Source organism: Paramisgurnus dabryanus, chromosome 2 (assembly GCF_030506205.2).
Source record: "Paramisgurnus dabryanus chromosome 2, PD_genome_1.1, whole genome shotgun sequence".
Lineage (NCBI taxonomy): Eukaryota > Metazoa > Chordata > Actinopteri > Cypriniformes > Cobitidae > Paramisgurnus > Paramisgurnus dabryanus.
The window spans coordinates 43874298-43900407 of NC_133338.1; the positions used below are offsets into that span (position 1 = coordinate 43874298).

Consider the following 26110-nt stretch of genomic DNA (forward strand, 5'->3'; position numbering starts at 1 on the left):
AATTTTTTACAGTGTACTAGGAGACTTATGTATTTCTTATGCAGTGCATTTAAAGGAAATGATGCTTAATATGTCCTTTTCATATGTGACCCCTGTCTGTGAAAACCCAGCTAAGACATTTTTTTGTGATTTAATTTTTCCTACATAAAATCATTTAACATATAAAGAACATTTTGTAAAAATACAACCTTGATATCTTTTTACTGAGTAAGGCCATGCAAAGATTGGAATCAAACTTTGATTCTCCTAATCTACATAGATTATGAGCCTGGATTTCACAGGCAGTGTCACAAAAAATATAAATGCATCCGAAATGTAAGAGAACAAAACCTCACTTATACTGGATGTTATGCCAATATTGCAGTTTTATTTAATGACATGGAACTGAGCAGGTGCGATATGTACAAAAAAACAAATGAAACCAATGTTTACAAAAATGTCACATTAGGGCAAACTAACATCAGCCGCCCGTAAATGAGTGAGACTGCTACCGTACTGATACCTCTGAACTAGATCAACAGACCAAGAAAGATGAAGAGAGAGAGCGTAAAGGAAACAAAAACAGGCCGAAAGGAAGTGGTGGGGGATGAACTGTACACATAAAGCCCAGCATCAAACATCAGGATCAATCTTTACATGAAAAATGAAACGTTTCATTCTGTAAGCAACAAATCTATGTACTTTTTTCTATAAGTGCAATATGAGTAAAGAGAAACAGGTGAAACCTTTCTAAACCTTGTCCTATACGGATAACAACTCTGTACCACAGATTTTTGATTAACAGATTATGTTTATGGACATTATGCTACAACATTATGACCGATTTAAAAACTTAAACTGTACAGAAATATGAAAAAATGATCAACTGTGGCAGCAAACGAAAGTCTTGCGGTAACCAGTGTGTATTTTTACGGTTTGCTAACATTTATTTTTCCATCCTCTATTCTTCTATGATCATTGATGAAAAGCTGCCTCTCACGCGGTGTTTGATAAGCAGTGCATGAAAATGTAAGACATTTGGCATATCAGAAGACAAGATAATAATAACCTACATTGATCAGAGCTCTTGAAAAAAAGTATGCTTTTGGAAGATCAGAGCAAAGTTAAACAGAAATATAAAAACCAACAGATATACAGTATTGACACAAGCTGACTCTAAAAAAAACAATTGTCACACACTTGGAAATATAAAAGGGATTATTGTTCAGTGAATTTTGCAATTAAATGTGTTTTAAGGCTTGGCACAAGACCCCACATGAATCAAACATGACCTGTGTTTAACATCTTTAGATGATTTATAATTGACTAAAATGAGAAGTAATGCAAATGTGTGCATTTTGTTACGCGTCATCCAATAAATACAGTTTCATATATATGGCATAACAAATCCTTCTAAAGCTCAACACCTTATAAACAAAAACAAACTGTAAAAAAACAGTAAGATTGTCAATTGATTTCTTTCAGAGAGCAACATAATGCACTTTACCACAGTAACATTACAGTAAGTGAAGGGGGAGAGCTTAGCAAATCCACAATGTAAACACAACAGTGGACAGAGACTGTGATGAAACAATTCACAAATGTTCATATTAATGTCTAAATGATGATGGATTGCAGTATGCCAACAAAAACATTGATAATATCAAACTGGATTAACGGTCATATGAGACGAAATGCTTACTTTTGCTTGAGTAGGAAATGTTTCAACAATGCGGTCTCATTTAAAGGCCGACTGACTTAACGCACTTGATTTTTTCATTTTGTTGGTTGGTGACTTCTCTTCCCAGTGTCGCGAATTTAAGATATGTGTTCGGAGTGTCATGTGTGTTGCTCGTCATTTAAAAAAATGTGTTCGGTGCGTCATATGAATGAACCGTGCATCTTGTCAAAATAAGTGCCTGCTGCACAGGCGTCGAAACAGTTTATGATAAAAGAGACGCTCACGTTCACAAAATACTCGCAAGACACTAAGAGGCTGTTTACACTTGGCATTAACATGCGTTTTCGTCAATGGGATCACAAGTGGACGACGTTAATGCCAGGTGTAAACGGTGTTCAAAACGTTTTGAACGCGTCCACTTTCGACCACTTTCAACCACATCCAGAGGTAGTCGAAACCACTTTTGATCGGATCGCTTTGGAGTTGCGGAACGCAAATGTGGTTGAAATGTGTTCGAACAGCCACACGTGACCGCCTTCTCTCCGCCCATTTATCTAATCTGAGGTATTAAACACAAGTTTTACGTCTTTTTTTGACTTCTGGTGTGAACATACGGTGAACAGCGCTATTTTTAGCCTTTCATTCGTAAAAGTACTGCGGATGTTCTCCGTAGTTTCGCTTTGAAAGCGTGAAAGTTGCGCGATCCTATTTCATCAATTGCGCTGAAAATTCAGAGAAAGCTCCAACATATACAGATACAAAACACTGTGCAGCATGTATACTTGCTAAACAAGCACCGGACTCCGACATAATATTAGTTTGCCCATATAAACTCATAATTACTCCCGCTCGCGTTTGAATGACAGCAAAGAGACTCGCCCACCGTCTCACGGACCACCCCCTCACAGTATTCAGGACAGAAGCGGTCGAAAGTGGACAAAAGAGATGGATTTAAATACCAGGTGTAAACGAAATGTGTCTCTCTCGTCCACTTGTGATCCGATCGATGAAAACACATCTTAATACCAAGTGTAAACAGCCCCTAAGTTAACACTAAGCTCTGAATACACATGAGATTAAGCGAGTATCTGGCAAACACAAGCATTACTTTTATCATAAACCCTTTAGACGCGTGTGCACGAGGCACTTATTTTAACAAGACGCATGATGCATATAGTTCACATGATGCGCCGGACACATATTTTGAAATGATGAACCACACACATGATGGGCTAAATACATGTTGTGACGAGCTTCACATCGTGCGCCCTCGAAAAAGAAGTCACCGGCCGCCACTGTTGGTAAAATCAATCAAATCAAACAATACAGTACCAAATTGTACGGTACCAATTATGATGCCTTCTGTGGGTATTGTGTTCAACACACACTTTAAAACATGCTAGGTTATTTTTAACCCAGCGTAGGCTCAAAAAGTGGCGAGCCCATCTGTTGGTTTGTAATTTAACCCTTGCTGGGTTGTTTCAATCCATTGTTGGGTCAAAGCTAAAATTTGAGTGGAAAATAACTCAGCATTTCTAAGAGTGCAGGTGACGAATAAAAAACACTAAAAAATGCTGGGCTATTTTCAGAAGGAGACACACTGTAAAACATAAAATAATTAACTTAAAAAAAGTGTACTCAAGTAAAAATATAAGGTGAAAAAATTAAAAAATTTACTTCAGTTTAACCTAAAATACTTAAATATAAAATATACTTTGAGGTAACCCATTGAATATTTTAATATATTTTGATCCAATATATATATATATTTTGTATATTCCAACTTTTACTTTTTACAATGCAAAGCTAGCCTTTAGGTTAAATGAAACCCGATTTTTTATATTTAACACAACAATGGGTTGAACCTCGTTGAGTTGGAAATAGCCCAGCATTTTTAAAGTGTAACAAAAAACACAATTTTTGCACAGTTTCACTTCCATCTTTCCCCAAATAAATGTGTATGTTTGTCTGAAACTGAATTGCAAGCATAAAGTGAAATGGAAGATGGCTATGGTCTGTTGCACAAATAATTACGGTAAACCAAGTGCAAAAGTTTTCAAGGTATCTTCATTATTTCAGAACCTCAAAAAACCTCATGGAAGAGATTTGCAGCCTTGGATAGACTGAAGACATTTTTAGCAGGATGATATTCAAAAGTAAAATTTAGTGGAGGCAACAAGTGAACTTTTTTTTTGCAGTGACATTCAAGTTACAGTTTTTCCCGAAATATACTACATTTTATTTTACAATGCTGGAGTATTGCCTTTTTTGACGAGTTTCCTACGTACACTACACTATAGATTTTCCAAACGAGGAAGACCACGGAAGATGTCTGATTAAATTAGCATGGATAAGTGTAAAACAGAGAGAATATGACTCCAGTCGAGCAAGCTGGTCTTCATGACCACATACACTGTGGATCAGGCTGGTGAAAATCAGTGGCTTTTCCACAGACCAACACACACAAAGTGACCTATACAGTATTGCTGTATTCAAATATTACATCTTTGAAAGAGACACACACACTTAAAGGCCATTGACTTTCATGTTTATAGTCCCACGATGTCCATGTACTATCAGGACATTAACATACAAGGTTAAGACAACATCGGACGAAAAACACCTGTTCAACTAAACAAACTGACGAGGAACATCAAAGACATAACTGGGTTAAGAGACAGACAACACACACACACAGAAAAAAAAACGAAAGTGGGTTTGCTTATTTTTTTCCATTTTTGTTTTTTTTATAAATTCAAAAGTTAAATTACTGTACAAAAGAAAGTCACAAAACACTATTAGTGCTGGTTTATGAGTTAATTACAGCTAGTTATTTTTTGTCATTAATACTAGTCTACTAGTTGGTGAGACACACCAAGGCCACAATAAACAAATTAAATGACCAACGGAGTAAAGCTTCCTGCTTTTGGTGTACGAGAGGCTCGGCATATTTTTCAATTATTAAAAACCAAGACAACAATGCAATATAATATCTTTGGGTATGTTCATCATTTCTATCACACGTTTGAATCAAAATGAAACATTAAAGTTCAGGGAACATAGTTTAAATATCAAAAATCGCATGTAAAATGTTCAAAATGCAAGGCTTGGTTTCTCAGGTCATGTTTGTCAACTCTTTTTAAGGGCTGAAATGAACCAGGAACCGTTGTTTACAGTAAGGCCACATCTAATGGTTGAGCACGTCTTTAAATTATTCATTTTTTGAGACAATTTATCATTTTAGAAAATGCAAATGGAAGTTTAGGAAGATCAAATGGATTCATCAGACACATCACAAAACATGGATAAACGGAAAACTGTTGAAGTAAGCGACATCCAACGGCAGCAAAATTTCCAATTATTGATATGTGATAACCTAACGTGTGCTCGAAAGCATACAGATGTACTACACTATGGCTACGGTTTCGTAAAAAGACACATTGCATCAAAACCTATAATAGGTCTCTATATTGTATGTTGTGTTTTCTGGTTTATATTCCCAAATGAGAAAGTTTTTTGTGAGATCTGAACGTGTGTCAATGAAATGCTTAAAGGAAGCGTGGCGCATATTGTAATGCAGGCAAGGCAGAGGCATTGCTTAAAGCTCTTCTCTTTTTAAAAGACTTCATAAAAACGCATGGTTCAAAAATAGGCCCTCTGAGTTTTTCCCAAATGTGAAATTACAACAACTAAATTGAGTAGAAAAGAAATGCGATGTACTATAAAACAAAGTATCAAAAAAGCAAACAGATGTTTGGAAGTGGCTATATACAGAAGCCAGACGACAACGGACGAGACAACAGAAAAAGAAACTGAACGGTGAAATCTCAGAGGAGGAACAGAACCAATTTGGTAACAAAAGTGTACTATAATGTTTGATATAAAAAGGTATGGGGATCAAAAAATGTACCTTTACTAAAGCTTATACAATATCATTGGTCCATAAAAACTGTCGTTCTCACAATTTCACACAATTTGAGTTAAGACCGCCCATGATACGTCTCACCCAACGCACTCGGACTGAAAGAAAGACAGTTTTCAGTTGACGCATTCTGTACATGGCTGACGTATCGCTGTTGCGGTCTCATCTCCACATCTTCAACACCCGATGATGTTGCCAACATGAAGATTTCTCTCAAGCATTGTTTATTGCTAGCGCTAGACAAGCTCCTCGAAAACCACAAGAGAGCTCAAATTTCCTCGCCACAGGTTTCATACTTCTCAGAAATCCTTGATTTTTAATCCTCTCGGTCAAGGGATTTTATATGCAGCACTTTAACAAAGTTTTTTTTCATACATCGTGAGTTTGTGCGCGGTCCTACGTGTGTTATAACACCACGGCCGCGGCTGCATTAGAGGATGACGCTGTGACGGCATTAGTCGTGCTGTTGGCCCCGTAAGCCGTTTCTCCGTTCCCTCCCGTGCTGTTACCGGTCGTGGAAAGTAAGCCGGCATTGCCCGTTCGAAAGATCGCGCCAGCCGCGCCGCAATGTGGCCGTGGCCCGGGTTCGGGGGTGTAGGTGAACGTAAGGGATGTGGAATAGATGATACCGTCATGTCGGACCAACGTTACAGGAACCTGTACCGGCTGCCGAACCCATCTCCAGCCTTCGCGGAACGCCGAGATGTCCGGAACGACGCACAGAATGCTTTCTCCACACCTACAGAGGAAAATCGTCTATTATTAACTCAGTCAGTCTCATTGCCTGTAATATATTTAACTGACACTGCTTTTAAAACGACATATTTGCCTTTTACAGCTACATAAAGCTTTAATGTATTATACAGTACATGTGGGGTCTTGTTCCTATCAGATTTTATTAGATAGAGGCACTTCAACGAACTTACAGGCTCTCAGATCTTAACATGTCATTTACAGCTGCACTTAACAGGGTCAAGAGGTTTTAAATGTGTGTTTATAAAGATCCAGAGGCGTACAGAGAAGTTACACTTGAGTATTTGGCCATTTACATACTTAAATGATAAAAATAAGTATTGATAGCAAAATGTTTCCTTGTTTAATTACACTGTACGTACATAAAGAAAAACTGTGTAACATTAAAAGATCGCATACGAAAACTAGTACTATTCATTGTTTTAGGGGTATTTATTACCATTGCCAAAACCATGGTAATCATGGTATGACCATAGGTTTTCAGTGCAAAAAATGATTTTAAAGAAAAAAAAAATTGTCTGGTTTTCAGAAAGATTCTTAAATTAAAATGCTTTTCTTGATGAGCAAAATGACCCAAGAAAAAAAAGTCTAGTTTTTAGACCAAAAATATCAAATTTAAGTGATTTTGTGCATAAAACAAGCAACAAAATCTGCCAATGGGGTAAGCAAAAAAATCTTGACAATTTTTCTTAAACACTAAATTCATTGGCAGATTTGTTTGCTTGTTTTATGGACAAAATCACTTAAATTTGATATTTTTGGTCTAAAAACTAGACTTAATTTCTTGGGTTGTTTTGCTCATCAAGAAAAAGCATTTTAATTTAAGAATATTTAGATATTTTTATTGAAAACAAGACAAAAATACTAAGACATTTTTTCTTGAAAATAATTTTTTGCAGTGTTGTTGTGTTGTTGCAAGACCATGATTAATTCGTGGTAACCATGATTTAACTATAGGGTAACACTTAACTTTACTTGAAGGGGTATTCAAAAGACTGACATGACACCTTCATAATCATGACATGACATGAAGTGTCATAAACATGAAGGAGATTTTATGCTTGTTTTATCCCTTAACTGTCATTAAGTGCATTTTTAATGCAAGATGAAATTGTTTCATATGTCTTTGTTATGACAACTTGACATTAACCAATACATTATAACTTGTCACGACAACTTGACATTACCAAGAAAGACAACACTGACAACTTTTTACCAGTGATACAAATTGAATTTGTCATTAAAATGTTATTAAGTGTTAATACTCTGTTAAATAGTTTTATAACAGCATCATGAATAATATTATTCTTCAGTTCATAATGTTTTTTTTTAATTTTCCTCAATGTGTTTAATAAATAAAATAAAATCATCCAATAATATAATAATAATAATTCAAATTGATACAATTATATTTAATTGCATTTGGAGATCGATTCACCTAAAATTAAATGAAAACATTACAATAATGGGTTAAGCCATGCAGTGTTGGGTCCATATCATTTATTAAATGAATTAAATATTTTGTTAGTTTTTTCTTCTATGTCAGAACATTTTAGAAACCTCTGTGTGAGGAAGAACAAGTTTTGTTAGTTGTCAGTTTTTTATGTATTGTGCACATACATAAAAGTTAAGTATAATATTTTGACGTGTCTGTCTGCATTTTGTAAAGGTATTTAACATTATTTGACAGTATCAACACTTAATGACATTTAAATGACAGTTTAATTTAATGTTAACCCATAAAGCTAGGTAGTTTCTTAAGTTTGATAATTATTCTGCTTTGTCATGATTTATGACAAATTATTATGTATTGGTTAATGTCAAGTTGTCATAACAAAGACATCTCAAACAATGTCACCTTTGCATTAAAAATTACATAATTAAACAGATTACACTTAATAACAGTTGTCATAAATGTGCATAAAATCTCCTTCATGGTCATGTCATGATTATGAAATTGTCATGTCAGTCTTATGAACACCCCTTCAAGTAAAGTGTTTTCATCTAGGGCAGCAAAAGCATGGTTAATTTTCAAAAGGAATGGAGGACAGGTCTCTACATTTAGTCAAACTTTGTGAAACAAATCACAATCTTCACTTTCTCCAGGCAATACACCATCTTAAAGGATCAGTTCAAACTAAACATTACCTGAAAACAAGGATTTAATGCTCTGCAACATATTTATTTCATTCAAGCCAATTTGACTCAAGTCAATATAACTACAAATTCTCAGTATTCCTGTTCCTGGACATCTGTCTCAAATCCTACACAGATGTGTGAATCCAAATAATACCCATACCTGTACATGGTCTCAGCCTCTACGTCACCAAACCACACTCGTAGGTTTGAAGTAAAGTTCTGTCCCGTCAGCTCCAGCATGGCTACATCTCCTCCACCATTTAACTACTCAAACACAAAAAAGGTTTAGACATGATAAAAGACAAGCGACATGTGTCTAGAGTACTGTGTTTATCAGTGTGTTACCTGTAAGCTCTCGACCACAGGCACAGGTGTGACAGGGGTGTGTACAGGGCCCATGCCCTCATAGAAGGTGTATTCGGCTTTATCAGTGCTGATGATTGTCCAGGAGGCACCGTCATTTATCATCTCCTTATTTGGTTCTTTTGGACATGGAGTGGCCTACAGGAGCGCACACACCAAACCAAACCAAATATATTATTTCAGTATAATAAGTTTTACATTCCTAAACATCAAAAAAGTAATTGTGGCTCACTTGAAATTGGATGATCCTCTCTTGAGAAAGGCACAGGTACATCCTCTCTGTATCCTTCAGGTAAAAGGCACACTTATGCAGCTGAGAGACCGGATCATCTGCGTCCAGTAAGGCCGTCTGCTTATCCACCTTACGGATGATCTAGAAAAGGAAGGGTAGTAAGGTTAACAACAATATTATTGAAACATCTGGAAGTGGGTTGTCTTCACATATCCAATCAGCTCTCCACATAGCAGTGATTCATTATAGGTCTCTGATGAATTCATTAAGGTGAGGATGATCATAGATGCTACTTTCAGATCATGTAAATAGATGGGAAAAACACAATGGCGTGGTCTTACCAGTCTTGGCAGAGCCATTCCTGTCACAGAGCACACAAGTTTGACAGTCTGGCCGTAGTGAATGTAGCCGTCTCGGACCGTGAACTCCTCGCCTTCAGACTCCTCATCATCCACTGTAACAAAACCAGACAAAAATATCATGTACAAATGGTCATATACTGTGTTTATTTCTGTGCCAATTTAAGAGTCAAGATACCCCTTTTTTTTTACACAAAAGTAAACTAAAACTACTAAGTATATACACTACAGTTTATTCTTATTTTTCCCATCTTTCTGAAAAATAGTAAACGCTGAGCTCTTTTGGCTTTTTATAATTAAGACATGCAACAATCAATACTTTTGTTTTGTAATGAAATAAATCATGAGTATTATTGGACAACATTAACTCTTTCCCCGCTATTGACAAGTTAACTCTAATGATGAGTTTTTCCGGCAATCTGCAATACCGCTATTATCCACCAGGATACTTCCTGGATGTATCGCCCTAGGGCAAACAGCTGTATGTCCGTGTATGTATTGATGATCGCTCTGAATCTGATCTCTATCAAAAGTCCTTCACAAAAACGCAATTATCTTAGCTAATTATCTTAGCTTTTTGCTAAAAAAGGTTTTTGTTTGTTTGTTTGTTTGTTTGAAAGCAGAGGCTCTGTTCTTTCATATAATATATTATAGGTTTAAATATTTAAAGAAGGACATTTATTGGAAGTCATTAAACTTTTTTGAAAATCATGAAAAAGGCTGGTGCTGGCTTGCAACTTTTTTATAAAACGCTGGCGGGGAAAGAGTTAAGATGGCAACAACTGTGAATTTTTCCCCCCAAACTCAGATCAAAAGTTTTAAAAGATCCTAATATATATTTCATTCAAGTGACCTTACATTTTTGTATAGTAGTGTTAAGTATATAAAATCATTACACTGTAAAAAATACTTTGCTGCCTTAAAATTTTTTGTTAAATCAACTCAGATTTACAAGTCATGTCAACAGAGATGAGTTGTCACAACTTATAAAATATAGTTGAGAACAGTCAACTTCATTTTATAAGTTATAACAACTCATCTCTAGTCAAGATAAATAATAGTAAGTTGAAATGACTTGTAAATCCAAGTTGATTCAACAAAAAAATTTAAGGCAGCAAAGTATTTTTTTTACAGTGTACAAGGGTAGTTACTATTAAGTTAAGCTTAAGGAAACACTATTGTGAGAAAACAAAAGAGACCATTGGATATCTCATATTCATGCCAGGTTTGCATGTTACCAGCACAGTTAACCTTAACCATTAAACAATCAAAAGCACTTTGATGTGTATGTGTGTGTTCTTAAGACTTACAAAGGTGGATATAAAACGCTCCCCATTGCTGTGAGCTGGCATGAAAGTTTCCTCCCTCTACGTGTAGGTAACGCGTACTGACAGTCTGAGAGCGAAGACGGTTAAATAACGCCACCTTCGTTCCTGATGCTATACAGACTGCAAAAAAAAGAGAGACACGAGCCTGTCAACCCTACTCACAAACACATAACATTGCAGTATAAATCAAGGTAAGTGCACGAGTCAATTTTTTCAACAGTATAAATAAATGCATTTAGATAAATACAACATTTTTAAACTACATACATTTTGTTTTAATTTATTGAAGGATTCAGAGGGAAAAAGCATTTTAATACTAACTCATAGGAGCATTTTCCCGGACAGGGATTAGACTAGTCATAGACTAAAAAAAGAGCTGTCCAAACTGAAAAAAACTTGCACTGACGTATCTTTAAAAACATCAGTACCATTTGTTTTGCCTCAAAATGCACACAAGTAATGTTTTTAGTAAAGCATGTTTGTTAAAACTAGTTATATTTTCTAATTAAACTAAGACATAGTCCTGTTTTAAGCTAATCCCTGTCCGGGAAACCACCCCATACTGTTCAAAATGACTATCAAACATGTAATCGTGCTTCTTACAGCACCACCTTGTGGCAGGTGAGTAGTGGGTGAGATTTGAGATACTTGGTTAAAGAACTATGGGCTGTGTAAACTCCTGTGATAATCAAATACTTTTAGGCAAGAAAACAATTAGATACATAATAATAAGAAAATCAATAAAAAAATTTTTTTATGAAGGTTTATTAAGGCAAATCTGAAGGTTTCACCAAGTGTCTTTGTAATTGGTGCTGTATTGTGCTTCCATGACCAAACTGACAGTAAAATATTATTATTATTAAGGATTAATATTCATATTATTAAGGATATATGACACAGCCTTTAAAGGAATCTTCCACTTTCATTAAAAAAATCTAACAATTTAATCATCCCCATGTCATCCAAAATGTTTGTCTTTCTTTGTTCAGTCGAGAAGAAATTAAGTTTTTTGAGGAAAACATTTTAGGATTTTTCTCCGTATAGTGGACCACACTAGTTTACAGTTTCAATTCACTTTAAAATTTTACTTCTCATCTTGCACTAGCCATGTGATGCGCCAGCATGACCTTAACGTGTTACAGAATCACGTCGAAAGGTCACGCATGTGAAACTACAGCTCCAGTGTTTCCAAGTGTGGAAAAAGAGGGGCAATCCAACAATTTGTTGTATGTGGAATGATACTAATTAATGTTTTTTGTGTCAGTTTATTGTTTAAAAGGTTTCGCAAGCGTTTGTTTCACATATGTTACTGCAATTTTAAACTGCATTGAAACTTTAAGGTCCATTATATGGAGAAAAATTTTAAAAACGTAAAAAATTTATTTTTTTCTCGATTGAACAAGGAAAGCCTTAAACATCTTGGATGAAATGGGGTGCGTAAATTATTAGGATTTTTATAAAAGTTGGAATATTGCTTTAATTTTTTTAATAGGTTTTTCCTTTAATATCTTAAAAAGACTTTTATCTGAGGAGTAAAGATTCTTGAAAATTCTTCCACTGAAATAAATAAAAGCAGACTGTGACAACCATTTAATACACAGGTTTTAGACATGTTGAGCGCCTTGATGCTCAAGTGAGAGGTACAGCTTTCTATTATTCGGGTGTTATGCACATTTAAAGTAAACAACTGTGCCATGATCCTAATGTTCAAAACAGTGCAGATTGATCAAGTGCTTCTTAATCTCAATGTGCTAAAAATGGTGGACACTTACGGTCGGCGTTCTTGAGGGACTGCTTTTTTTTGGACGGTTTGGAGATGACCTTGATCCTCTTGCTCAGGAAGACACCGATGTCTGCGCTGTTCCCGTAGAACATCTTCACCGACAGCATGAAGTGCTTGCGTTTGTCTGAGTCTGAGATGTACAATGTTTTGGCTGTGCAATAGTTCTGCAGAAAGAAAAAAAAAATCACATTTATCCATTCATTAAAACGAGGTAATGCCATCTCACCTAAATTAACTACAATTCTACAACATCTGTGTAAAAGTGTATGCATGTTACCTTCCCCTCTAAGTTAAGCTGTTGCATCTCCTGGTCGCTGTTGCCAATGCCGATGAAGGCACATGGCTGAGACTCCTGCTCCGAGCACCCATCCCTCTCCATCTGCTCTCTCTTCTTCTTCCATCCACAGCCCATCAGATACACACATGGGGGAGGACAGAAAAACCTACACAAAAACAAAAGGTGTGAATGTAAAAGCTGGCACGTGTTTTTAACTTTTTAAAGTTATACAGAAAGTACCAACAGAGTTAAAACACCTCAACAAAACAAAGTAATCATTGAAATTTAGTATTTGATGGTTGGCTTAAGACAGGGGTGGGGAATCCTGGTCCTGGAGGGCCACTGTCATGCAGAGTTTAGTTCCAACCCTAATTAAACACACCTGAAAATCTAATTCAAGTCTTTAGGATTACTTGAAAATGAAATTCAGATGTGTTTGGTTAGGGTTGGAACTAAACTGTGCAGGACAGTGGCCCTCCAGGACCCAGGGTTCCCCACTCCTGGCTTAAGATGTATGGAGAACAAAGACTGTGCATTACAAATTTTCAAGGCTTATTGGTCAAACTGATTTATAAACAAAATAAGACATTTACACTTTCCTATACCACACTATAATTCATTTAAAATGGACCTGTAAGCCTTATTTTTAAAAATATGCTTTATATGGCTTTGTCAGATGCTTTTATTTAAAGCCTCAGTGCACTCAATTTATACATTTTTTTGTATGTGTTCCCTGGGGATCGAACCCATCACTAACGCAATGCTATTTGGGTGTGCTATACAAACAGTAAACTAGCCTCACCTAGTACCACCAATCAGATATATTGTTTAAGTTATTACAATGTACATACAGACATCCCTAGACTCATGTTTATTACCTCACATCAGCACTAGGTGGCAGCACAACATGGGTTGATACAAGCTCACACTTTCAAATTACATTGCATCCAAATGAAAATTCTCACATAATTTACTCACGCCATGCCATCCCAGATGTATATGACTTCCTTTATTCAGTATAACAAAAACAAAGAGTAAAAATCCTGTCATGTTATCTTGTATTGGAGCCAGCTTGCCTTTAAAAAGCACATAGGCTACTGCACATCGGTCAATAAATGTAATTAATTAAATTTTTTTAGTAGATTAATATATGCCTTTTGAAGTAAAAACAATACATTTTGTGAGAGAATATATTTTGATCACATTTAGCGATCAATAAATCCTGTATCCATGGCAACATACAGTACTGTACAGAAAAGCATGGTGAATTCATAAGTCCAATGAGCTTGATTTCATTATGAGACAATTTACATATTCACTTGAACTACTCATTTAAGTCAAGAAACCCACATGAAGATAAAGTCATCACAAAACAAAACACGGTGCAAGACGTACACCTCAGAAACCACCGATCACGATACACTACAGACACCCTTGGTACTTTACCACATCCCGAGTCCCCCCGTGGTCTCGGGCCACGTCGTTGTTTGCGCGACGCGCATGTATTGTGGCCTAGATCGCAAGAATGACTTTAAAGCGAACAGATATCAATCAGTCCTACCGTGAATGCAGAAGCACGAAATCTGCATTTTGACATTCAAGTTGAAATCTCTGCGGCTGACTTTATCTTTCACAGCACATCTGGGAGAGCTGCTTGTCTAGACATGAGGTGGGGGAATACTCAAAACTAGGTAATATTCAAGAAACAAAGAAATGTGTTATCTGGTGCAATGGCAGGGGAAAAACAGAAGCTCCACATCCAAGCCAACCCACACGCAAAGTCCAGTCAGATTGAAACAAGCTATAGACATCGGTAAGCAGGCCCAGTTGCCTTTCACCCAATCACGAGGTTGTATGACACGGTTTTAATGTTTGGTTTTCTTTGGCATTTTCCGCATTGGCGTCTTTGAAGAGCAAATGGAACAAAGTTTTGTCTCTGAACTTGCTGCTCGTGTGGTCGGATGTCTGCTTTCACATCCTAATAGCGAAAGACTCGTTTCTTGGTTAGGACCACTAGGACTGGTGGGTTGATCCGTATCTATTTGTCTTTGACACGACAACAATGAAAATGTGCTGGTTTGATTTAGGTGTCATTGATGATGTCACTGTAAAGATTACTCACCACGTAAAACCAAAACTTTACTACATAAAGCTACACTGCAAAAATGACTTTCTTACTTAGTATTTTGATCTTGTTTTTAGTACAAATATCAAAAAATTCTTAAACCAAGATATATTTTTGATGAGCAAAGAAAATGAGTGTAGTTTGTAAACAAAAAATTTAAAATTTTAGTGAATTTGTGCTTAAAACAAGCAAACAAAATGCAAATGGGGTAAGAAATTTTTTTCCTTGAATTAAGCATTTAAGAAAAAAGTTCAAGATTTTTTTTACCATATGGGCAGATTTGTTTTTGCTTGTTTTATGTATTAATTCACTTAAATTTGATATTTTTTTTTGTCTAAAAACTAGACTTATTTTCTTAGGTTATTTTGGTCATAAAAAATGCGTCTAGATTTAATTTTAGGTATTTGTACTTAAAACAAGACAAAAATACTAAGTATTTTTTTGCGGTTTAAAAACATTATTTAGGTTAATTTTTACAAATATTACATATTTTGAATGAAATCTAGGTGGCGCATGCCAATGCAAAACTCCCTGGCATCTTAACATAATGGTCCACATGTTTTTGCTAGGGTCTTTCTGATGGTCAGTATGCTTGGGTATTGTTGTACTATGTCTATGAGACTTTAACTTGTGTTATCACAAAGATTAGAAAGATAACAGCACGCCTCTGCTCAATATGATGCAGGGCTCGAGTATCATTTTAAAAGTCACCGAGGACACAAGTGCACTTAAAGGAGCGGAACTCATTTAAAACCTCAATTGCTTCACATACATTTTCAATTTAAACTAAATGATACACTTCCCCAGCCATAAAACATTTCTGATCACAGAACACATGTATATCATTTCACAAAGGGATCGCTTTGCTTTTCTCTCTGGCTCTCATTTGGCATTGTGTTGCTCTTGACGTGCTGCCAGATTTCGGATGTGTTCGCGAGCAAAAGCATCATCTCTTATCCAAACGCATCTGACTGAGCTGTAACCGCGACATCAGTTCCCCAGACGCTGTTTCTCTGCAGTTATCATCCTGTCTCTTATTCCTCTGACCTTCTCTCCTGTACCTCCCTGACTCATATCAACTCTCCTCCTTAATCATTTTTTTCCTTTCCCGTCTGTATACGGCGTCTTATCTTTATAAAGTATTCCTTCTATCTTTCTTGTTTTTTTACCTCTTTCTCTCTTCCACATTACTCTTTAAAACCTTGTTTTCTCCTGTGGAGATGGGCCGCTAGACAAAGTGGATGAGCATGTAACAGAAAACAGGGGCCCTGTTTCAATTACTGACTATAATAATAACCTTTATCATAGCCAATAAAGTGATGTATTTTCTGCGTGCGACTGAAGACTGGTTTTGTGGTCCAGGGTCACAAATAATCACATTTCCCAATTTTAACTGGAATTTACCTTTTCTCATTCCCGTATGATTTCTGTGCAACTTTAGCGTGGAGGATGAGCACAGTTTGGTCTCCTCGTTCCTTCAAGTAATTCCTCATGGCTTCTCTGAAATCACAAAATAAAAGAAATGAAACATACATCCAGATCATTCAGAAGTATTTTTATATAATTGTAACATTATAAGCATTGTTATGCATGCAATTGTGTTTCATCCTAAGTGCTTTTCATTGTTTTTAAACAAATCTTCATGTTTCAGAAATATAAAGCCACTTTTAATAGAAGGATGTGGTGAAAGCATGTTTGTGCGTGTGCCTTTTTAAAAGAGAAAGCCTGCTGAAGGCCTGCATGTACTTCAAAACCAAAATCTCCAGAGCTCGACTAGAAACACAGGCCCAAGTTTGATTAGCCAATTCTCTGGTGAGCGCAACTATGTATTGCTTGCAGAAAGCACACAAACATTGTGGCCAAAAACCTCAACTTTCCAGCTGGGGGTCTTTAAAATGAAAAGAAGGGAGGAAGGAGGGGGTAAGCAAAAGGGCAAAAGGACAGAAACGCTTTTTGGTGTGTGCATGTGCGTTAAAGCGAAATTGTACAAACACTCTTAGGTCATAATCGAGGAATTTCGTGTCAGTGGTCCAATTACCTCAGTTACTAACGAAAAACATCCCAACATGTGTGAGCCCAAATTAGCCCTCGAAAGCTGGACACCCTGGAAATGTGATAAAGAAAATGCTTGCTGCATTTTTTATTGTGATCGTATAAGCGCTGTTAAACCGAACAGGGACCTTCGGGAGAAAAACGCTCACTATGTGTAATCGTATTGGGTGCACACTCGGGTACAGACACACTCACACACAAAAAACGGTTCATTTGCACAGATGTCGGTGACACCTGACACGCCAAAATGCTCAGAGGGACAGAGATGGGGTATTATGGGGGGCAGGTCACACACACACACACACACACACACACACACAAACAAGCAGCTTCTCTTTTCCATGCAAACGCCCCACACACGCTGGAGTAAGATAGGCTTTTGTTATGGAAAGCAAGAGAGGCCCTGCGACACGAGGGAGGGAGGGGAAAGATGTGCTCTGACAATAATTCTCCTACAAAATGGCAGCGTGGAAACTAAAATCTTACACTCCGTATGATACAGTCTTCTTGGCATGTAGTGGCAAAACTTTTTGCCATGTCTAAACACCATGTATCAACCACAATGAGAGCCCCTTTTGTAATATTGTGGTTTGTTTGGTATGTCATAATATATATTTTTCATGCACAATTTGTCTTTTAATTCTCTACACTGTGGATTTTGTTAAATGATGTCTGTCCACACTGACCCCCCAGTCACATTAGCTACAAGAGACAGAGCGACAGGCTACCATTCATTTTCAATGGGAGTGGCCGTTTGCCAGCGACCAGCGACGAACAAGGTGGAGCCAAAATACACAAGGCGGCTATTTTATGCAAATGCTGAGCGATGTGACAAAGCGACGGCCAATCGGAGTGAAAGGTCGGCGTGACGTAGCTCTGTGGCTGAAGAAAATAATTCAAGATGGCGGAAAATGTGTATTTCTGTATATATCTGATAAGTTTGGCATTTATCTCATATATTTTATTACTTTTATCGAGAAATAAATACTTTTAAATCCGAAAACATCGTTCTTGTAACTTAACAATACCTCTAAAGTGACTTTTGATACCGCTTGTAGATACTAGCCAAGGAGCACCTATCAAGCGAGTCCGTGTCGCTCGGTATCGCTCACTTTTGTAGCTAATGTGACTGTAGGGTGAGAGTGAGTGTTGTGCGACACCACACAATATTTAAATACGGCCTTTTAAAAGGCAGATAAATGCACACCTGTGATATAAAAATAAAAGTTTTGTTGTATGCATGGTTCGACTACTTATATTATAAGTTTATAACATCTATTTGTTCCTTTAGATGGTTTCATCGGACGCATGTGCGGTGACGCGATGCACGTCTGGTCCCAACTTTACTTCTGGTTTAAGTTTTTTTTTAATTCTTGACTAGTTGCTAAACTGAACTCTTGAACAAATACCTCGTAGAAAATAACAAATGTTTGGGTTTCCTAGGTAATCTACGTGTTGTTTATTTAGCTTGTTATATAAATAAGCTGCGTTTAAAGATGCAATTTGTATGATCCTGGCCGCTAAAGGGCGCCAGATCAAAACAATATCAATGGCGTAGATTGATGACGCTCTGAAGCAGCGTGGAATTATGGGATTTGTTGTCTTTAACTCAAACGCTGATGGCCATCAATCAGACAGGAACGAGAAATCATGTTAATACATGAGGTAAAGTAATCAATTTTTATAAATGTTGTATTTGATGACATCATTTTATTTTATTATGTAATGTTCAAAACGCAATTGTTAGTTATAGATGTTACAGTATTAGTCCAATACGATGGCGTGTTAACACAGCACAGAATTAAGTGTTCAGATTATCAACCTTACCATAAACAAGCGAGTGGCCCGACAGACGCTATTACTTCCGCATTTATCCACGACACTGTTGTCATGTTGTTTCTACGTCAGTAAAGGCGGTAACAAAGGGTAACATGTATATTAAAGTCATTTACAGGCGACTGCACTGCCCCGTGTCACTGTTAAGAACGGCGATTTTCTCATAATTCACAAGTAGTTGAAACATTTTTAGATATTGTTAGTAATCAGCTGGAAAAAATATAACATTGGACTAGTGGTTTTTGGATATTTTACTGCACATATCTTATAAATTGTACCTTTTTTGTTATTTATTCTTAGCGGAGTTTACCAGAAGTAATGTGTTGACCACGAAAGCCGCTTGTTTATGTTGTTACTGCTGAAACAGTCTATAGCTCAATCGGTGGAGCGATGTGTTGCTACCAGTGCAAAGGGTCATGGGTTCGATCCCCAGGGAACACACTAACTGATAAAATGTTTACCTTGTAATGCACTTTGGATAAAGGCGTCTGCAAAATGCATAAATGTCAATGAAACTAAAGTCTTTACAGACTGAACGCCTCCACTCATTCTTACTGGATTCTTGTGGATCTAATGATGTCATCTCCTCAGGCCTGTGTCACCCGATACCGCTGATACTTCTTATAACCTGCCATGTGTGTGTGTGTGTGTGTGTGTGTTTAGAAGAAAGATGATTTATTGACCATTGCTTATTTGTACATGTACCTCAGAAAAACAGATCAAACGCTCTGCTGAGAAGACCTCTCCACGTATAAGATCTCCCAATTTACCAAAATACCATTGAATTCCCTGTACGACCCCGCGGCTCAAAGACAAACACATGCACATTAAATCAGCTGCACGCTTTCATTCTTCATTACAGGCAGAACGGCAACAACAACACAGCGAGACTTTTAACATTTCCTTCAAATGCTAAAGTGTTTTTATGTCAACAGGGTTCTGCTTTGATATCCAGCAACCTGACAATCGACAAGAACACCAGTCGTGTTTATAAACCACCCGATAGCAGTTTTCTGGAAGCCACCATGATAAGTATAGATATGGAAAAAACATCAAAACTCCCCAATGTTGGCACTGTTATCAAAAATTCCGACAGTATAACTTTCAGTCAAGTTCTGTTTCATTTTGCAACTACAAACTGGGGAAGGGTCACCAAAAACCTACAAAAAATTGTTACAGATGTTGACTACTGAGTCAACTATTTCATTTTGGTTCAAAATTAGTTTAGCAGTGTTGGATACATTTTGAGATTTTTGTGTGCTGCGCTTTAGTGTGCTAAAAGTGTAAAAGTAAATTTTAAACTTGGCAAAACCAGTTTCGAGAAGTTGGGTATTTAAATTCCCCACCACAGCTACAGACATCAAAGTGCTACTTCTGTAACAAATTCACTACCCTACAATAATAAACTATCAATACTTTTACAATAAAGACAACTGCGTCAGATTTCAAAACGCTTGGTGTGATCAACATCTCCCCGTAATTATACATAACCCTTGATAGGTTTTATTGTACAGGGCTTCCTAAAGACAACACATCCACCCTACCATCAAAGTGTCATTCCTAAAATGTGTTCATCACACCCCATCCGAACACCAAAGTTAAATTTGGAATTAATGGGCCAGCATCTTATGCAGAACACTTTGACTCAAACTGAGACTTCATTGTTTCTGCCACAGTTTACTGCACTTCGCAATGCTGGCAAAGTAAGGTCATCAATAGCATGCAACTCTGTGCAAGCGGTCAATGATTCCTAAAGATCAATCGAAGAGTTTTCCTTCATAAACTCAAGACTTGCATGCAAAGGGAAGCCACTAGGGCATGTGACTTTATACGTTTCGGAGAAAAACCACAAGCTTTGGGCTCTGCTGACAGCTCCTTTACAGAACAAAGACAACACACACATACACACACACACACATCTATTTGAATCTGATGTAAAAATGTGAGTGATCAATGGACCTGTACTGAAAAACTTGAGCGCAACATTTCAATGCAAATGGAAAACAAAAATGAATTCACACCGAGAAAACATAAATATCGTAGAATGCAAATATATACAATACAACATTTTTGTGTAGTTATATACTATATTATTTATATTTATATATAAAATGTAAAATATTTATCAAGCTCTGCAACAATGTATTGTTAAAAGCAGAAATAGGTAGAATTAGAAAACAGTTTATCAAAATAACATGCTAACATAATAGCAACCTCAATGCTTGACACAGATACACATATATACAAAGCCATCACAGGAAAGAAGTGGACAGAGACCTTTGTGAGTCATCATCAGTTTTGAGAATCGGCATGACAAATATGTGCAATTCAACAGAAATAGCTTCCGACATGCATACAAATACTAAACACGCAACAACAAACCCACAACACACAGAGAGAGACTGACACACTTGCCATCACCTGTGAGTAAAGGAACTCATGAACAAGCTAACACACACACACACACATGCACACAACATAAATCACAGCATGACATAATGGATCAGACATACTGATAAAAAATGTATACCCACACTGCAAGTCGCTTTGGATAAATGGTAATTTAAATATAATATGAATAGCCATATTAGTTACAAGGACAAGAAACATTTGTAGCTTAGAAACTGATATTAAGCTTTACTATAGGAGAACCACAATGCTTAAAAACTCAAGACCCACAAGTCTATCCAGTAATCTGCTATTTACTATCTGAAAAAGTAAAGAGGAAAGTGAAATTGACAGTGAGAGCCTGTCACACTTGGGCTCATAATCTCATAAAGAATAAACATTTAATACATCTCTTCATATTAATGTATACGATCTGAATTGACTACAACTTAAGAGCCAACACTACCTAAAATATTTATTTAAGAAGTATAATATAGTAAAAATTAAGTAAAAAAATCATTAAAACATGCAAACTAAATTGAATGAATAGACTAGGGATGCTCAGATCAGTAGGCATTAAATGACTCGATCAGTACTCGCTGATCTCATGAACTGATCTTTCTGTTTACTTTTGTCATCATAGGGATCCTGAATGTGGCTGCAATCAGAGAGCATTTTTACACAGTGCGAGCATTTTTATAACCCTCTGCTCATGTGCGACGAGCAGATTTGAATTTCTCTTTTTGCCTTTACAGAGATGTGTATTGTCACATCCACAGCGTATACAACACTTGTCTATCACGGACAATTGCATCCTCATGCCAAAAGTTTATTATTTGCATGCGTTTTAAAGTTTTGACAGTTTAAACTTTCTTTTTCCTTACAGCTGCTCTTGTCCACGTACACCCGACGCACACTGTCATCAGTGCACGTGTACAGAGAGATCTCTTTCACGTCTTAAAGCTACAGTAACATAATTCATTTCTCAATAAAACCACTCTCTGCTCTTCACTAAAGAACTGTTATACTTCATACGAATGCGTGTATATTAGGGCTGTGTATCGCCAACAATTCCCCGATACGATACGTATCCCGATACAAGGGTCCCGATACGATGCGCATCACGATACAAGACTATTTTGAATTACATTTTTGTTCAGAATTTAGTAACATTATTATTATTTTTATTATTATTTGTTTATTGTACATTGAATAAGCAGTGTTGTAACAGTTGTGTTTTTGCCATTCATTTATTAGCTATTAGAAATATTTAAAATCCCAGAGTTAGTATAACTTATGTTTTTTTAAAAGCAGTTTTACAAAGATGGTGCCTTACTCTTGTCTCTCATTATTCTACATCTATGAATATATCTATAAACATGCAGTCAGACTTTTTAATACAATTGAATAGAAATCAGATTATTAATGTGACAGTTATAGTTTGAAGTAGCTCTGTATCTCTTCTCTAGACATACACTTTTCACATGCAAATCTTTGTCGTGTTTCTTCTCAAATGTGTAAGTACTATTTTATAAGAGCATGGCTAATAAAGCCCTTTGCAGTAGTATAGGATATCTGCGCTTTCATACTGAACTCATGGACTTTAATGCGCTCGCGAGAGAGAGAGGGCGAGTACGCGGCTCACTATGCAGACACGTGCGCCAGCGAGACAGACATTGGCTGTAGGTCATCGCTGATGTTATTTTCAGTCAAAACACATTTCACATGGCATGATTTTGAATCCCTGACAGGTTCAAATATCTAGCATGCCAGATATCTCATAGGTGTCGGCCACTCGATGGCGATTCTCTCAAAAGCGTCTTTGATTATTCATACTGTGTGATTGTGCATCAATTTGCCTGTGATTTTGGGCATATGTCTGCGATTTCTTTAACCTGTCGGCGAGGCAAAATCAGGGCTAAAATCGTGCAGTCTGAACACACCATAAGATAAACAATTAAACTAAATAAGCTTTAAAGGTAGTTAGGGGATCTTCTCGACCTGTATGCAGCAATAGTCTGTCAGAACCTCCTATCAATATCATAAATATTCAATATATTCCCCAGCCTTATAGTCTAATGGTTTAAAGACAACAAGAAGAGCTGACACCAGAAAAGAGTTTGTGAGCGGTTCGATCGGCACTTAATGCCTGCACCTCTTTAATCAGTCTTGTTTTAAATCACTTTGGATATTAAAAAGCCACAAATTAAAGTCATCTAACCAACGGGAGAATAAAACAGGACAGGAGAAACCACATGAAAAACCCAAGAAAACATACAGGAAAGAAAGCAGGGGATTTGAACAAGACACAGCTCAAGTTAGTTCATGCCCATGTTGCAGAATTAGCAATACTGCTAAAAACAGCAACTAGTGCCAAGACAAGACTGCATGTTTGAATGTGCACTAAAAGAAATATGAGAGTGAATCTGGCAAATACTTTGCCTGCTAATTGAGACTGGAGATGTAGAAAGAGGTTCATCTATCTACACAAATACTACATCATCATCACCCGATCCCATAGCAATCTCAACACGGTGCACTCCTCAATAAAAATAACCAATATACGCAGAAAGCTTCTTACATATAACTTTGATCCAAATAAATCTGAACTAATCTGCCCCTAACCAGCAACTAAACAACACCTATTTGACCTATTTATTTCGATTCACAGGTGAAAAGACCGAGCAGTGGCCATGAAGCACCCGCTGAACACTGTCAGGGTGTGTGCACTTCGCCAGCGTTCAGTCGTGATGCGAGTCAACCACAGGGCATGCGACTCGGTCGGGCAGGGCGGGCGGCACTGAACTCTGTCCTCTCTGTCATTTACCATGTCCCTCACATCTCCACTAAAAACGAGAGCTGCTTCAGAGCGGATCTTCTCTAAATGTTTCCTCAGTTTGGTTCCATGTTTCTTGCTTGAATGTTTAGCCTATAATTTGGACTCTTCAAAAGTAGGATGGATAAAGTACAAGAACATTAAGCACTTTCCACAAAGAGGTTACAAAATAGAAAAAAAGGTTTATAATGACTGTTATATAAGGAGTTTTATATTTATATTCCTTTTATGTGAGATATGTGACACTGTTACCAATATTTAAAAAGCAAAAATAAACCTATGCCAGAGGGACTGATACAGTAAACGGGTTGGCCAAAGTAGGCTAAAGAGGGTATCTGATTTAATCCAGAAACATTTGTAGTTAACCGGTGGAGACTCTCCTCACATCTGTTAACAATCACCATGTTAAAGTGTCTAAATGTATTTTTATAAATATGTCATCGGTGAAGGACCAAAAAAATTTTCATAAACCGAATGCAGTATTTGGACGCGTGCAATTTTATTTTTGCTCCTTTTCTGTGAATGTGTTTTGCATGCCACTGCACACCCTGTTCACGCAGACATCATACGTCATAGGGCATTAATTTGCGTTTTGTAAACAGAGGCAAACAAACCTTTCTGACGAATTGACAACCTGCACTGGGCCACAAAACGAAAGACATCTTTTGAAACAACAACGTCAAAAAAACGTCTGGATCGTCTTTTTTTGACACAACACTGCTTTCTTCCATTGTAATGAATTGAAGCCAAAAATGTCCGACCATGGGCGCTGTCATGCTACGTAAAAACTTCAGTTTGGAACCAGGGCATATGCAGAAGAAATCGTTCGTGGATCCAGATGCAGAGCCGCGGTACCAAACGATCGCCCATATGCTTGCGTGCCCAATTCAACCACGCCAATCATAACGACACGCCCCATTTCTATAGCATCAAATTACTAGCTAAAATGAAACTTAGCAAAAAATGAACGACTGAACATATATGAGACTACCTTAAAGGACCAAAACCTTTCCTGAAAATATATTGGAAGTGTAATTTTTTATATTTAAAGCAGAGTCCCGTTAGTTTGAATAAAGAGGGTGGCGTTTATGACTTGTACTGCAGCCAGCCACCAGGGAGCAATCAAAGAGCCAGCGGGGAAACCTGGTCTGAAAGGGTCGTTGCAGTATTTCTTGCAGAAAGTATGCGGTACGCGGTATGATTCTCTTTATTTTAGATGGATTCAGATAGTCTATTTTGATGAAACATTGTGTTGCGTATGTAGTTTGTGTTCCTTTATCAATTAGCCTAACAATATATAGATTTTTTAATTACAAGCAAACTACGTCTACACGACTGAAAATATGCTGTATCTAATTCGGAGTTAAAACAGTTATTTATGTTAATTATTTTGGTAATGTTATACACTTTGTACTGCAAAGTTTTCTCACTGGTGAATGAAACATGAATGGGCTTCTGGTCTGTGCGTGTTAATGGGGGGACGCGTGGCTTTAGATGGCAATTTGAACAGAAGGTGGGATCATGATTTAAGTGCTAGTAGGCTAAAGTTAGCATTTTTCCAAATTAGATACACTTCCTTTAAACAATAACACCAAGGAAAGGAAAGCAAAAGGACAAGAGAAAAAAAGCAAGAGAAAGAGAGAAAACAGACATAGGGGTGATAAAAAGCGACTGTCAGTGAGGAAAAACTCCAGGCGGAAAACTAAGCCTCAGTGAAGACTCAAGACTGTCCTAGGCCAAAAACACTTTTATTTTCAGACTACCAGTTAAAAAAACATTATCCAGTCAAAGATCAAACTTATTCTGCACAGACAACAAGGACACTTGCCAAATTGTAGATTAATGGGATCTGGAAAACCAGGAAGTCATTCATTTAAAACACGCTTTATTAGTGGGGATTGAGTTTTTTTGTATCAATATTTTTACAACTTCTTCACATTATTTGTTTGGGAATAGGAGATGAGCCAACATTCATGTGCATATTTTATAGCAGAGTCAAAACAAACTAAGAAAATATATTTGAGAGTAAATAACTTAAAATTAGGGCCGGGACTCGA

At 36.9% G+C, this 26110-nt stretch overlaps 1 protein-coding gene across 2 annotated transcripts in view; it reads right to left on the minus strand.

Annotated features, from left to right (window-relative positions):
• Positions 1–341: 341 nt before the first annotated feature.
• The window catches only part of rbpjb (recombination signal binding protein for immunoglobulin kappa J region b), a 50309-nt gene continuing 24540 nt past the window's right edge, over positions 342–26110 (minus strand). For both annotated transcript variants that reach the window (XM_065289040.1, XM_065289038.2), the window contains exons 3-11: positions 16346–16441; positions 12817–12982; positions 12529–12703; positions 10739–10876; positions 9411–9523; positions 9070–9210; positions 8820–8975; positions 8635–8738; positions 342–6321 (exon numbers count right to left, since the gene is read on the minus strand). In XM_065289040.1, coding sequence (XP_065145112.1) covers positions 5988–6321; positions 8635–8738; positions 8820–8975; positions 9070–9210; positions 9411–9523; positions 10739–10876; positions 12529–12703; positions 12817–12982; positions 16346–16441 — 1423 coding nt within the window. In that variant the 3' untranslated portion in view covers positions 342–5987. The remainder of the gene's footprint in view (positions 6322–8634; positions 8739–8819; positions 8976–9069; positions 9211–9410; positions 9524–10738; positions 10877–12528; positions 12704–12816; positions 12983–16345; positions 16442–26110) is intronic.